The 15,671-nt window shown below is 42.3% G+C and overlaps 2 protein-coding genes across 5 annotated transcripts; both read right to left on the reverse strand.

The window, feature by feature from the left end:
* Nucleotides 1-558: 558 nt before the first annotated feature.
* Nucleotides 559-3,409, reverse strand: cdpf1 (cysteine rich DPF motif domain containing 1). The gene is made up of 3 exons (XM_029495074.1): nt 3,257-3,409; nt 2,911-3,022; nt 559-2,467 (listed from the first exon to the last, which is right to left on the reverse strand). The coding sequence occupies exons 1-3, from the start codon at nt 3,367-3,369 to the stop codon at nt 2,339-2,341; spliced, it is 354 nt and encodes a 117-aa protein (XP_029350934.1). The 5' UTR covers nt 3,370-3,409; the 3' UTR covers nt 559-2,338.
* A 598-nt stretch (nt 3,410-4,007) lies between these two features.
* On the reverse strand, nt 4,008-14,567 carry pparaa (peroxisome proliferator-activated receptor alpha a). 4 transcript variants are annotated; one of them, XM_029495072.1, is made up of 9 exons: nt 14,376-14,567; nt 11,201-11,390; nt 10,248-10,393; nt 8,021-8,159; nt 6,442-6,641; nt 6,262-6,331; nt 6,065-6,210; nt 5,701-5,944; nt 4,008-5,605 (listed from the first exon to the last, which is right to left on the reverse strand). In XM_029495072.1, exons 1-9 carry the CDS (start codon nt 14,397-14,399, stop codon nt 5,361-5,363), a joined length of 1,404 nt encoding a protein of 467 aa, XP_029350932.1. In that variant the 5' UTR covers nt 14,400-14,567; the 3' UTR covers nt 4,008-5,360. The 4 variants fall into 4 exon arrangements, with proteins under 4 accessions (XP_029350932.1, XP_029350930.1, XP_029350929.1 ...); XM_029495070.1 differs by having other exon boundaries at nt 6,065-6,331; XM_029495069.1 differs by having other exon boundaries at nt 6,065-6,334.
* Between the last annotated feature and the right edge of the window lie 1,104 nt (nt 14,568-15,671).

Here is a 15,671-nt window from a genome sequence, read left to right on the forward strand (position 1 = left end):
CATTTGATCTCATTAACATGTATAGTTGCAGTGGATTTAACACAACTACTAGTAACTGTTTGGAGGGAAATGTGACAGTACAACAACACGGATAGAAGGCAGATTTCACTGTTGCCCTTCAGGCTGCTGCTACTATCTCAGCCAATCATTACATGACTGTGCGTGTGCCCAGACATTCACCTGATTTGGTATCATATAAACAGCTTAGGCACATTTGATTCAATCAGTCAATCTGCTCAGCTGCAGTGTCAACGTTGGAGAAGGTCAGTGAGTGACAACAGAGAGCTTTGTGCTGGATAACAATGCAAAGCAAAAAAAAAGAAAAGTCAAATCAACAAATCTGCCTAATGGCATCCTATGACATCAGCTCTTAAGCAGAAAACCCTCTGTCATCATTGGCTCGGTGCCTATCGCTCTCAGACTGTGCCACTGGAGCAGCGGGGTGGTTTGCGTGCTTCACTGGTTGTAATTGCTTGAGTGTGCTTAGACTTTTAATAACAAGCAAACAGAAAGTGGTGCAGCTTTTAAAAAAAAAAAATCCAAGCCATTTCCCTCAGCGAGTTCTCAGTTTGCATCTTAAGAATTTAATTGGTGCTCATGTCAAGACCGTGCAGTTGATAAATGTATTTTCTGTACATCTCAGAGCTGCATAGGAATCCTGTAGTAAGAGAGTGAAAACATCTGCTACAGTTAGCACTACACACACTCAGAAGTTCCTGATGTCCCAACTAAACCTCTACACAGTGCCACTCTGCATTCCTTTGCAGTATTTGCCAGTAAAACTCATTGGGCCTGGCCTTAAGGCCATGTTGTTTCGGTTAAACCTCGAAAAGACTCAAACATCTCGTGATGAATAGAATGAGGCCATCTGTTATTTTGATGTTATCGCCAGGCTCACACTTAATCCATAATGTGTTTATGCTGCTGCAAACTGTGCAGTGTTGTGCAGAGTGATCCCTCCTCTGAATACAGATTTCGATCAAACTGATTAGATGGACAGGAGAGAAACACGGCAAGAGAACATTTTGTTAAGGTCACACATGCATAACCAATCCTTTAAGACTAATACTGGTGGAGGTTTTTTCTGTCCCAGTTGGAAATATTAGGACTCATTCTCCCGGCAAAGGAAAACAAAATATGAGTTAGAGAATCTATCACAATACGTGTGAAACCTTGAAACAATTCTGCTCAAATTTCTTTGTTTTATGGGTTTTTCTGAGCCAAGATTATGATTTCTCCACCAGGAAGTAATACCTTAAATGTCACGTATTTTATCATCAAATCCCTATTATGTTTTTTTTGCTGTGCTATTTTATAAAGTGTCATTTTGTCATGATCATCCCACATAGTCACAAAGTGTGACTGAGTGGGGTGATACAATGAACATTAGTTAGACGTATTAGTTACACATAGTTGTAATTCAAAATTAAACACATACTAAACAACAGAGAAAGGCCACTTTGTGTGTGTGTGTTTTTAACAGTTTATGTTTTACAGTTTTAGATAACATAGGAAAATGTTTTGACTCCACAGAAGTCGACAGTTCACCCTTTGACCATGAACTAAGAAATCAAAGGGTCAGCAGTAAAGCACAAGGATCTGTCAGTACCAACACATGTCTATTGTTAGAGAGGATGTGTCATAAATGTTACTAGTACCATATGTGGTTGAATAGTAATAAAAATGTGTTCTCTCATAAAAACAAGCATTTAAAAATTGTGCTACAGGCAGAATTCATCAAGTGTTAAAAAAAAAAAAACAAAACTGTATACAATATATCAATTGCTTTTCTATTCCAAAGCAATGGCGTTTCCTTTCATTATTATTTGACAGAACCGATAACTGATAGTGGCTTTGGTTGCAGGTGGTCATGCCTCTAAAAAGATGGACAACCACAGAGAAAAATAGAGCAACCTCAGGGAAACCATGCAGTGTATGACAATGAGGTTTCAAACTGGGAATAATTTTTACAGTTGAAGTGAGAAGCTGAGCCTGCAGACACAACCCAACAAGGGGCTGGAACGACCCATCACACCTGCTGTTCACTTCAATTAAACCCTACAATGAACAAATAAAATCTGTTTGGCCGACAGTCGGCTAACAACATAACTAGAATTTTCTAATGGTTGTGTGTTCATTTTACTAACAAAATTAGAATAACCCTGGGTGATGCTAATTAAGTACAGGATGCTTCATTCTTTGGCGCAACATATTTATGGATTGGTTCTGCATGAATTTAATCAAGAATGCTAATAAAAAAAAACGAGCAATTACTGACAAAAACTATTCCGATATTTTTCCTGGATACCTGAGAGGATTAAGGACAGCTTGTCCAATCTCATGACACAGCAGCCTTGGGGTTTTGCTTCTTTTTGGCCAACTCAGCCTGAATCTGATGGGGAAACTGGCCCAAGTGCTTGTTCACACACTGCATGCAGAACCTCTTGGTGTAGAAAAGGCTGCAGTCCTGAAAGAGGAGACAACATCCAGCATCAATGCTTCAGTGTCAAGGTGTGACACAGGAAAAAAAAAAAAGAAAGAAGGGGAGATAGTTCATTTTACAACTGTCTATTCGCAAAATTGGATTAAAAGATTTCAAGGTCACCACAGACATGGAGTTGACTTGGGAAAACATCAAAATCAACAGTGAACAACAAGGTCTTTTAATATCAAATGGAAAGCTACAACAGCAGCATGATTATATTTTCAAAGCCAGAGATAACATGCAACGGTAGCTGATGTCTTTTTCTCTTACATCTTAAAATAATAACAATAATTAAAAAATAATCCCCGGCTCCACCGTTTTATCAAGACTGGTTTGGGATGCACATTCAAGCGTTGATCACGTGAAAGATTCAATCATCCGATCACATATTCAGACAATGTTAATTGAATTTAAATCCAACTCACCGGTCCAACACAGACACACAGTCTGCACAGGCTGCAGGTTGAGCCCAGAACCAGAAACCTGTCCTTGTCCGGACTGAAGGGATCTCTGGTCACAAAGCACTCCTCCAGCAGCCTGACGGTGAGCACACATTAGCCCAACACCACCTTCATTTACATCCACGGAAATTACACAGTGGTCTGTTTCAAAGCAGCAACAGAAGTACAATACATGTTCGGTTTTTTTTCGCCTTTAAGTTTCAAACGGTGGCGTCGACATTACGCACAGTCACGTAGCAACACAGCTAGCATCAGCTAAGCTAGCTCCGGAGCTAAAAGGAGCATTTTTGTTTGTTTAAATGTCACTTACACAATAGCTCTGGTGTTGGGTGGTTTCTGGCCGTAGTAACTATAAGGGCAACTTAAACCACACAGCTGGCAGGTAAATGTTTTTTGAGGGGTTTGACTTGAAGTTTGCTCCATCGCTCAGAGAAGGGGCAGCAGGAAAGAGTCGGTTCCTGGTTTCCAGCCGTTCAGCCATGTTGTTTCGTGAGGCGTTAGCGCCACCTAACGGCATGGGGGAGCAGGAGAACACACAACCTGCATCAGGTTTACAGAAAATAAAATATATTAAAATGATCCAGAGGGAATCTTCACCAAATAATATTAAATATACAACAGTTTTAAAATGTAGAAATATTTATGGACAAAGGAAACAATAGTCCACAGCGAGGGGAGACTATTTATATTATATATTATTTACCATGCACATGAATTTGGTAAGATCCATTTTTGTTTATGAAATTATATTCAAACGAACGGGACTTTTTTTTTTTTTTTCAAAAAATAAAATTAAAATTCTGAAATTATATTTTCACAGCAGGTAGTTCAACATGTCAGTAAAGAAAGCGCGCAGGTGTAATTCATATTGGCCTTACTGGACATTAAAATGGAGCAAAGCTGTTATTCCCATTATTTGTCCCATGTGTATTTTTCTTGCTATGACAATTCAAAATATCTTGTGCGATAAAAGCCCATGAAGTAATTAATTTAAAAACTAGGCTCTGACAATAATATTAGCTCGAGTAGGTCAGTAAATAAGCCAGGGCATGACAAATACACACAGTTATATATAGTGGTTTTATTCTGGGCTGCCACTAACATAATTCCTCATGTTGAAACATCAAATACATTTTCTTCTTGAATCATGTACTGCATATTATTTAAAAAAAACAAAACAAAACAAAAAACAACAACCCATATAAGCTCATTAATTATGACAAGAAACTGGGTTTCAGTGTTATACAGGGCAGTGCCCTTAAAAAAAAAAAAAAAAAAAAAGGAAGATTCTGAGGTCTTACTGCCTGCAAACACACATACATCCCTTCTTGTCATATTTACAAAATACCACATAAACCATCTTCATGGATTATTATGTTTATGGTAAAAAAAAAAACATTGAATACTGGCCAACATTGCTTTTCTTTAAATTAACATACATTTCCTCATCCCATAAATTCTTCAAAAAATTTTTCACATGTAATACCGATCTAAAAAAATAAGGACTAAGTGAGCTGTTGTGTGCTTATTTTAGTGGTAGGAAAATTTACAGTAGTAAAATTACAATATTTTTAGATGATAGTTGATTTAATACTATGTGAGAACATTCCCGGATCCAACATGAAATAGTTGCATGTCTAAACCATGACTGTCAAAAAGGTGTAGTAAAAATACAGGAAATATGAGTTCAGCTGCTGAAACATTATGACACTTGGCTAAAAGTGATGGAAGAATTTCTGCAACCACCAATCTTGGCCATTACAAATTTAAGGCATTATTTCACAATAGGACATGACAGCAATGTTAAGCACTTTTCAAATGACCTTTCACATCTCATTCTAAATATCCAAAATATTAGGAAGAATTTATTTTTGCACAGCCGACACTGCAAAAAATGTCATTATAATTCGCATGCAGAATTTGTATTTAGGATCAGTGTATGCATGGCTCAGACAGACAAGTCCAGTTATCTTTAATATATGTTCACCCATGGCTATTTGCACAGCCTACTCCCAGTTTTCCTTTTGTTTAGATAGTAAAAGCTGTCACCCACGGCTCGAGCCATTTGAAAATTGGTGCTTTTAGCACTAATGGAGTCACTGAAAAAGAACATATCTCCTCCCATCTGCGGTGCAAGTTCAAAAAGTTGGCTCCCCACCGTGTACCCTTTCAGGGCTTCAGTCAGGTTCCCAGCAAGAGGTGCCATTCCTCGTCAAAGGAATTTTCGTATTGTTCCAGTAGAATGATTGAAAGTCACATGGCCACAGCAGTGAACAATAAGCTACTTACAGTACACTGATATGCATGTTGATATCGGTTAATGTTTTACACTGAATGTATCCCTGCTTTTGGGCATACTTGGCCAACATTAACCATTTAATACATGTCTCTGTCAATGACCATATGCAAACGTCTCAGTACATGTCCCTATATATCTCTTGCAGGAGAGGGTGCAGCGACGTGTCCTCTGTTGTCTTGATTTCCTGCACCAACTGAGCATGCTCGGTGACGAGCTCCCGGAGGTCAGCCAGTTTCTGCAGGAGTCTGGGAAAGAGGAAGGTATTATCGGGATGGTTGGCCAGCAGGTGGAGCCGGAGTGCCTGAACAATGCCTTCCTGCAGTTGCTCCACCAGAGGTACGTCCACCAGACCTGGACGGTCTGAAGGGGGAACAAAGACAACAAAGTTGGAAGATTTATTATTTGCATGTCTCCAAGTCATTTTTTATTATATTCCTCCACACAGTGTCACTTACCTCCGCAGCAGATAATGGCGGCCACAAAAAGGGCTAGGTCATTGTCATCCAGCTCCAGAGAGTTGAAGCGTGTGGCAAACTGGAACTTAGGCTCCATCATGTCACTGAATGGACGACGGAGGCTTTTGAGGAATTCACGGGTGATGAAGCCCCTCCCACGTGCCACCAGGAGGCCATCTTTGTTCATGCAGGAGGCCAGAAGGGTGAACAGGGCTTCATAAACACCATACTTTAAGAGAGTTACCTGATGATGAGGAGCAAAAGGATGGTAGGATCTAATCATATTACAAAAAAAAAAAAAAAAAGCAATCTTTCTGTGTGAATGACAGGAAGATAATTGACAGATACAGCTCCCTAAACCCACCTGATCATTCAGGTCTAGGCTCTGGAAACCCGGCACTGCCTTAGCAAACTCTGTCAGCTCTGTCACTGCCTCCACTGAAGTGCTCTGGCAGCAGTAAAAGAGCCGAGCTTCTGCTTCCATCTGCTGAAGCTCCCCACATCCCACACCTGGAACCACGTCCACAGCTTGAACGCCTCTCTCAGGCTCTGGATCGTCACCGTTTACAATGTGGACCGCTAAAGTCTTTTCCGCTAGCTGGAACGTGTCCATGTCGTGAATTATGAGAGGCTGCTGGGAAAGACAGAGGAGAGAATTCTTGTGGCCGACAAACAGGACAGAGTAGATGCACAGAATAAAGAGAATCCTCTAACATTTGTGCTTGGTTTTATTTTCCTTACCGACATGCTTGTCTTTCCTGTGAGTATGAGTCTTGCTTTTGCCTTGTTCATGCTGAAGTTCTTCATGTAAGCTTCATGTATTTGCTTAACCAGAGTCTTGTGGTTGGCCAGCATGGGGCTTTCCACTTCTTTCTCCACCATCTTACTTTCAGCCTTGAGCTTTAGCTTCTCCGCCTGGGGCATTCGACCAAAACGGATGGCTGGTGCATAAAAGCATTTATAATTAGCAACGACTATAAGACTTTTTCCATCATTTACAAAGAAACTACATGCAGAGATACCAGACTTATCATGCATCAAATGTGCATGAGTGCAGACACACACAAACATTCGCCCACTTCGGCTCTGGTGTGATCTGTTCTCTCTTTTCTCCTCTGAGGACAACATGCCCTCTCCGTCTCATGTTTCTGACACTGTTCTGTCTGTAAGAGGAGGCCGTCGTAACAAACCCCATGACCCTTCGGCAGCCAGCACAGTTGACAGCCCAGATGTGGAGCCACAGACGGGTTCCAAATTAGAGGAAAAACTTGAATAAACAAGTAGAGCTGGATAACAAATACAGATGCTTCCACACATTAAGCAAATTAACATCCCATCATGCTCTGTGGCATTTGTAAAATGCTGAGCAGACCCAGAGGATGATGAGTTTCCATCATCCACTGCCACGCCGAGGCGGCACCAATGTCCCTCACTTGTAAGTCATATTTGATTGATTGAAAGCATCTGCATATGTTAAAAAAAAAAACAACAACAGAGGAACAACTCTTCCTCAGGTGAGTGAGAAAGTCGATGCCAGCTGTGATTGAGATCTGCCCGTGTACAGTTACACAGAGAGGATTATTACAGCAGGAAGAGCAGAACACACCAGTGAGAGTTCAGCAGTTCTAAAAGCAGAAGCACTCGTCTACAGGGAAGTGGAGACACGGGTTCCCCACCAGCAGGCACAGACTAACACAACAGTACAGGCCTGAACACCCCAACAGTGAGGAGTTCCTGTGAGTGTGTGTCAAACTTTGGGGGGTGGGCATTATGCTGGCATGACCTCAGAGAGGGGACTGACTGCAAATCAATGCAGAGTTTATCTCATGATGACACATTGCCACCTTAAAATAACTGAGCATGTGTGGGAGGCATGGGATGGGTGTGTTAGACCATCCAATCCCCAAATTAAATGATATCTTTAGGAAGAAAGATGCTAATCCCCCAAGTGGAATCAATGTCAAACTGAGAGACTTCATGTTGGCTTTTCCTTCCATTCCCACCTGTCTATGTGTAGGCCTGTGTTTGTCAGTGTCCAAGCAGAAGGACAATGTTCAATTAATGCACTGACAATGTAAAGCTCATTGAACTGGAGCCAAATCACGCAAAAAATATGTCCTGCTGTTGTTGTAAACAACATGATGTTTTAGGCAAAACTAACTAACTAACTGCTTTCATAATGCTCACTTGCAAGTTGTCTTATTGCCCGATAGCTGGTTCAATGAGCTTGATGATTATAGTAAATGTTAAGATCACAGTTCTAACTAATGTGCACTTTAAAGATTAATGAAAAGCTCAGCTTCAAACATCTCTGTGTTACCGTTGTGGGACATGCCCACAGAGAGGCACTTGTGGAAACGACAATACTGGCACTTGTTGCGATTCTTCTTTTGGATTTTGCAGTTGCGTTCGCACTTGTCATACTCCAGCTTCAACCTGATGGTCCTCCTGAAGAATCCCTGGTTGAGAGGGAATAACAAGAGTATCACACCCTTTGTAGCTGGAACAATTTAATTTTTCTGCTGCAAACTCATGAGCAGAAGGTCTAAAAATGGAACATTCACAATCTGTTTGCGAAAATCTGATCACACACACTTGTTTTCTGCTGCAAATCACAATACTTTTCATGCATTCGATACATTTTGAGGTCTGACCAGTGTTATGTTACATTTTGGTTTGCAGTGAATAGTTGTATTGCATATTTATTTAAATACATAAGCAGAGATATGCATCATGGTACAGCGCAGTAAACCCTGACCTTCCTATAGAAGTGCCCTGATTGGACAAAGCAACTTGCATAGCTCCAATACGCACTAAGATTCAAGGCAGCAGGCCAACACACACTACCAGATGTCGCACATATGCCAAAACTTATGATCCTTTGACGTATGCTCATATACACCTTTGCGCATCACTGATATTTCAGGCAAGACATTCCTGCACCCGCATTTTCCGGCAGTATATCTGGCGCCACATGGTTGTGGAATACATTAGCCATCATCTTAGTTGGCCTTGGCTGCCTTGATGCTTCAACACATTGTTATTAAAGTTTATCACGCGTCACACATTACTTATGTGTCAATTAAAGAAAAAAAGTAGTTCTCTGGGGAAATGCTGGGTGTAATCTTTATGGTAATGTTGAAGGGAGAAATAAGGAAGTCTCAGCATATATATTTTGGCATATGATCATCATCAGAATGCGTTTGATATAGCTTCACTGAAGAAAAAGCAGATGTGTGTTTACTGCACACATATGTGTATGGGTGAAGTGACAAAAGCAGAGGTCAGTTCTTTGCTGTGATGTATAGACAGGTGGGGGGAAAAAAAGACATAAGCTGGGAGATGTATTTTCTAAATCTAGGTACCCATGAGAGGCGCCGACTGAGCAGGTACATGTACCTTTGCGGTTTCACTCTACATTACTTTAGGCCTTTTCTGAGCATCCTGCCACTCTAAATGCCCAGCACGTATTTCAAATTGTCGTCACCAACACAGACATTAAGCCCTCACAGCACATTCCATTCACATTCCTACTGCTGAGTGCTCCTCTCTTTGAACCGAGGTGGTGAAAATGATACACAGGGCCCGTCCGGCATGGAAACCGTGAAATGAGACTGCCGCATATCACAAGGCAGAATTTTCCGTGATGGAGGAATAGCATCAGCCGGAGCACTTAGATACAGGGTGCTGTCAAAATAGTGCCTTCACATATATGAATGTGTCCAGAAGTTAACTGTCACCATGTTCCTGCTTCAGAATAACTTAAGTTTTACACAATGGCAGCTCATGTGCCAAGCTGGGAAGTCATCTTGCCAATGCAGACGGCGAGATGAGCAATATTTGTGGTGAGTATTATTTTGAGGGACTTTAAAGCGACAGACGGTCATAAGTTAGAAAGTTGCGCAAAAATAGCGAACTAGGATCAGCAGCAACCTGGTGAAGTATGAGGCCATGATGTCATATGATAAAATAAACTATGCAGCGACAATCCTTGATTTGTTTCACACTCACTGATCATTAGAAGTCAGTGAGAAGTTAATTTTGTGTAAGCACGGCAGTGCTCAGTGCCAGCTGTGTGCCTGCGTGTGTGTGTGTGCGTGTATTAGCGTGACTCAGTTGGGCTCTGTGCCAAGCAGGAGAGAGGTGACAAGTTAAACAAGGTCATCATGTCCCCAACCTCACATGACCTGACTGCATGCCTCAGAAACTTTCCACTGGCCTCTCAGTCAAGTGCTCCTGCGTGCTTTGGTGTGCATGTGTGAGCGGAGGCATCCGTGTGTGTGTGCGTGTTTGTGTTTGTGTTTGTGTTTGTGTTGTGCTTTTCACCCCTGATCCAGTTTCGCAGATACACTTTGAAGCACCAAAGCTAACATTTGTCTTTGTGGCACAGGTGATCAACAGTTGGAATAGGACTGAACCCCCACTTTCAACCTTTGTGTGGCTTTTATGTCCTTCCTCACTGATATATGTAAAGGATGTCAGTCCATACCATGCTACGTGCGCTCAGACTGGCTACAAGGTGTGTGTTTCACTGCCACATTTCTCACCTTACAGCCCTCACACGCGTGCACACCGTAGTGAAAGCCTGAGGCCTTGTCCGAGCACACCCGGCACTCCAGATTAAGGCTCCCCTCTGGGTCTGGTGCAGCTCCACAGAAGCCTGATGACGGACTGGAAGCTGGCGTCAAGGTGTCTATAGTGGAGCACAAAAATAAAATAAAATAAAAAAAAAAGATCTTTTCTAAATGTGTGAGCATTTGGACAGGAAAACAATTCAGGAAATTTGTTTTTGGGGTTTTTTTGCAGCGAATTAGACAAGTAGATCGTGTCTGTATGATTAATATTAAGGCACAACCAACGGTTAGTTCACGCTGATTGACATTTACTGAACTGATCATTTATTCAATTATAACAAGCCCTAAAGTTACCGGCTTTTCCACTTCCAAACTTTGTGCTAAGCTAAACGAACCAGTTGCTGGCTGTAAGCTCATGTTCAAGACAGAAGTGAGTGTGATATTGATCTCCTTGTCACACTCTAGACAGCCACTGTACTCCATAACATAAACAGACTCCAGGGAATCTGATGGCTGCCTGTCTGCTCACATATGTTACGCAAGTGTCTCCTGCAGGAGCCCATTGTCAGAGTGTCTCCCTACAATGACAAGGTGGGTTGTTCAGCTCAGGAATGTGGAGACGGGATCATGGAGGGGACAGCGAGACAGGCATTGGGTTGTTATCAACCAATCAGTGCCCTATATTAGCCTGGTTAGTGACATGTATGTATACACTGCAGCAAAGGGTCAGAGGGTCGGTGTTGTAATGATCCACATAACTTGTTCTTGAATGAGATAAAGATTATGGGTTTTCTGGTCATTCATTTGCAAGATATTTATTTATTTATTTATTTATTTATTTCCTCAGCAGCGGAGGTGCCAAATATTATTGTGTTATTTTAGCTGCAAAAGTGAAGGGTTGTCGTTGATGCCACCTGACTACTCACCCAGTGCAATGTAGCTTTCTGACCCTGAGCCGGCGCTCTGGTAGTCTGGGAAGTCAAATTTCAGCGGGTCATTTCCTATGTCACAAATGTCCTCCAACAGGTCTCCACACAGGGGACTGCCCAGAAGAGAGTCCCCCAGCGGGGATGGCGGACTGTAGAGATCCCCTGCCATGGTGCAGCTCCAGCCAAACTTTGGAGGAAAGAAAACTCTCACTCACAAAACTGGAGTATCAGAAAAGAGAGAGAATAACAATGAGGGCGATTGCTGATAAACTAAAAAAGTAAACCAATCTCTTCACCTTCATTTTTTGTGACGGCTACCTGAATTCCAGATTCAGACTTGAGTTACACAATTTGAATTTCACCACAAGCTTCTCAACCATCAGAGATGTTGTTTTACCATTCATTTGTTCTGTGGTAATGACATCACCCCCATCATTGGCTAATAAAATTCTTTGTAGGCAACACTGACAGACAGTATGTGTCTGAATTTACATGTTTATCTGATCATTGCAATATATGTATAAACCTACTTTTTAAAGATTTCAAAGCCATTCCTTCAAGAGTCTCCCCCTGAGCACAGCACTATCTCGACAGCTCAGATAGTCATCCCTAATAAAACATCTAATAATCTACCTGCAGGTTTATCATGTTTCAGATAAAACATAAAAAAAAAACCTGAACCGAAAGTCTCATAAAAAGGCAAAGCAGTTCACTGTAGAGGGGACAGGCACAACCGCTCGGCTGCTCACGCCACAGATAAGGCTGTCCGGTTCATAGGGTGAAGGTGTTTGGTTTGGTTTGGGTTTAAAGTATGTGTGCGAGGGGGTTTTCTGGTGACGTTCCCAGCTGCTCCCAGCGGGGTTAAAAGGACATCTGTTCGAGCCATTGCACAACATCACAGCACCATGTCCAGCGCTCATGTTCTGAGATAGTCCCCCTTCACGGCAGATGTTGCTGGTGTTGTTCTCTGAGCTGCGGGCCCATTTCTTTAAAGTGTCACAAAATTGATTTTTGCCGGGAAGCTTCTCTGCATCAGTAACGCTGCATTCGGGAACAATACTCTGTCAGACAGAGGGCAGGGAAACAGCAAGCGGCCTATATACGCGTTGAGAATTCTCCCTATTCAATTCTCCTCCTCCTCCTGCTCCTTTGTTTCCACATTATTGCCATATAATATTATCTGCGTGATAGGATGAAAGCTTTATTTGATCATTTGAACAGGAAACACAATCACATCTCTGATCTGATATACAGGATGACTTGTCCATGGGGCCATCTAAGCCCTATGGAAAATCTCAGTTTACACAGCTGCATACATCTGCACGCCGAGCATGGAGGAACCACTTGCTGTTATGAAGTTGTGTAACTTTAATTTCTGTGACTACCTTAGACTTTAAGGGTAATTTTAGCTGATGGTTTGACATAAGAATTAGATAAAGTGCTACCTTTATCAGTTTGGAGGGAAAACATGAACTTTGTCAACTCTAATCTCCACAGAGTGAGGATGATTGATCAAAGTGTATCTAGTCTTTGTGTTGCAGGATTTGGAGTGTTTACAGGCTGCGGCTGCTTGCTTCTTGTTTTGTGAGGATTTTTCAGACAAACCATGGAGAGATGGTGCGACCGCGCTCCCAGTAGAAACAGCTGCTGACTAACCAATCTGTCAAGATGGCTTGACGCACATCTGCCCGCTGACAAACCAAATGCCCCTGGCAGTTTTTGAAGACTGTGATAGAATAAACCTGTTTCTTGCCGTGACACAATAAACAGCATTCAAACCTGAGTTCATTCAGTTCACAAACTTTCAGTCACACCCTGAACCCATGCTTCCCCTCCAGCTAAGTCTAACATTCGCTCTGTAGCCGTTATGAACCTCATATGGCATCGTTTATCTCCACGTCTGCTTACATTTAATGAATGTTCTTTACCTTACGCCGAATTAGCTGAATTGTATCTAAATACAAGGGTGTTCTATTAGGCGTTGATCTGAAGTTTGCTGTGTCTTGAACTGGAAAGACTGAATGAAGCTGAGTTGTGGATATTATTTTTGTGTGAGCAATTTTTCAAACAGAAATGCCAAAAACACTTGATCAGCATCATATGTGGCAAATTAGGCGGTCTTGTTTTATGGTAAATTGAACATTTTGAGGGAATTTGGGCAAAAAAGAACATTCATTTTGATGCAGACTGAGATACATTAATAGGTAAACATAGAAAATAAACAGGCTGAGAAGACTGAACCCAGCTGATCTGGACCTTGAGTCTATCTCATTGTTCTGGGTCCATGTTGGGATAGTTCATGCATGTCAAGAACCCATTCTTAACTGGCTTGATGTGACTTTATTTCCTCTTTCATCAATGACCCAGGCCCTACCCATGTTTCCACCTCTCCTAAAAGAACATTGTTTTGACAATCCCAGAGGAACAACGTTTCCAGACGGAGGGCTCTATCTTTAGGCCACAGGGGAAGAGGAAACACTGAGGGGTGTAAGATGTATTTAACAGAGCCAGTAATGCAACAGACCCAAAACCAGTGGGATAGGAAGATGCCGTGCTTCATGTCAGATGGATGGATACAGGTCCTCCTCTTACCTCAGTCTGTTTTCACCTGTCGATTAAGATGCCACACTAGTCTGAGCAGATCTATGTGAGTTAAGGGAGGAGACCCGTCCTGAATCAACAGAGAACTGATTCAGGATCAGCTGTTGTGGCCTTTTTTTTTCCCAGGACCCCTCCACTCTCAGCAACAAGCTCATACCAAAAAGCAAGACCACCCTCCACATCTTCATGGGACCAAGTTCACCAATTGCATAATTACTGTCCTCTTTGGTGATCTGATGATATTTCCTCTTCTACTGATTCTGCAAAGCCACAAAGATGTAAACATGCTGAGGAAAAAGCTTCCTCTGATCACAATGACGCGTTTCTTGACACTGTGTGGGCGAGGGTTTCATTGCAAAACCAGATATTAGTTCAAAAAGTTCCCTCGCAATATCCAGCGAGACAGTCACAACCACATGAGCAAATCAGCAGCCTTAAGGAATCCTTCAACCAGAGAGCAGTAAAAGTTCGCTATAGTCCATCAGCCAACACTCAGCCGAGTACACATCCACCTTAAGTTTCTAAACTTCTTACATAACAGCCTGCTTCGGAAATAAAGCTCATTCATTACCTCCGGAAGATGGATCCGAGGCATCTCCTCGGAGTGTCGCCGGGATGGACGCACTGAGTGAAGGAGCCGGTCTGATCCTGACTCACAATCTCACACACACACAAACACGCACACACAAACACGCACACACAAACACAGGTCTCGATCGACTCCGCTTCAAACCTGATGCCTCGCTTCGCTGCGCGGTGTGAAAGCTCCGCTCCCCCGGAAATAACGCAGTGACGGGCGGCGACGCGGCGCACACACCTCCCGGCACACCTATGCTCTCAGCCAATGGGCGGCCAGAGCTGCACAGAGAGCCCGGGGCCCGGTGTGTGTGTGTGTGCGTGTGCGTGTGTGTGCGCGCGCGCGTCTCCTCGTCCCGCCTCCAGCCACAGGCGACAGGGAGGTCAGTGAAACTCTGCAGTAAAACAAATGTCAGCTGATCGCTGAGGAGCCATTAAAGGTCCACATCATCAGAGATTGCTGCTTGTTATGAAAGTGCGCAATGAAGCCACACTTTTTTCACCTTTTCCCAACGACAGGCGGAGTGGTATTGTCATTATTGTTTCCAGCAAAGCAAAGAGCACAAAGAAATATTGGATTTCATACAAGTTCATTCATTTGATTTCTTTCAGATTAAAACGTGATTTTATGTCATTTTCGAACAGTAAATGCTGCTTACACCTAAATGATAACCCATGTCCCACATATATCTGATCATTTTAATAGTTCGCCATTTATGTTGATGTAAACTTTGTCATGTTGAACTATAAATTCCTGTCTGATTTGTTACATGGTAGACTGCGGTGCTATGCCTGAGCTAAGGCATGGTCTGATTCAGGTGAGATGTTGCAGGCCTCTTAAGGCGGACATACCGGACGGAGCATGAAGGTGAACACTGACAGCAGCACACCAGTTAACAGACTATTGGAAGAGCTGTTTTAGTGGCATCACTTGGCTCAGTTGGCCCCTGATGATGAGTTATGGTATAGACCTCCATAAGGAAATGACATTAAGAAAGAATAGTCATGCCATCCTGACTCAGTCTGTTAGACGGTTTGGGACATATATGTATATATGTAAAAAAAGGGGAGACTCTATATTGATTGATGAATTCAAGAAAAAGTGTAAGAAGGCTATCATGCTGACAGTAAGAATCATCCTTCCTCCAGGCTTCTCCTACATTATTTACCTTCAGCCACATTTTCAAAAATGCTTATCCTTTTGTTGTCTTCTCAGGACATTTATTTCTACTAAAAGCTATTGAACTTCAACTTCACCAAAAAGCACAACTTCAAATCTTAACAATTAAAC

The sequence above is a fragment of the Echeneis naucrates genome, chromosome 23, assembly GCF_900963305.1.
Source record: "Echeneis naucrates chromosome 23, fEcheNa1.1, whole genome shotgun sequence".
Taxonomy (NCBI): Eukaryota; Metazoa; Chordata; class Actinopteri; order Carangiformes; family Echeneidae; genus Echeneis; species Echeneis naucrates.

Bases quoted from the DNA above. Each gene is read 5' to 3' on its own strand.
- cdpf1 (XM_029495074.1), bottom strand. From the start codon at position 3,369: ATGGAGCAAACTTCAAGTCAAACCCCTCAAAAAACATTTACCTGCCAG. The intron at 3,023-3,256 runs GTAAGTGACATT...GCTCACCGTCAG, and splicing joins CCCAACACCAGAGCTATTGT to GCTGCTGGAGGAGTGCTTTG. The intron at 2,468-2,910 runs GTGAGTTGGATT...CTCCTCTTTCAG, and splicing joins TGTGTGTCTGTGTTGGACCG to GACTGCAGCCTTTTCTACAC.
- pparaa (XM_029495069.1), bottom strand. From the start codon at position 14,399: ATGCCTCGGATCCATCTTCCGGAG. The intron at 11,391-14,375 runs GTAATGAATGAG...TTTCCTCCAAAG, and splicing joins CTCGGATCCATCTTCCGGAG to TTTGGCTGGAGCTGCACCAT. The intron at 10,394-11,200 runs GTGAGTAGTCAG...GCTCCACTATAG, and splicing joins AGAAAGCTACATTGCACTGG to ACACCTTGACGCCAGCTTCC.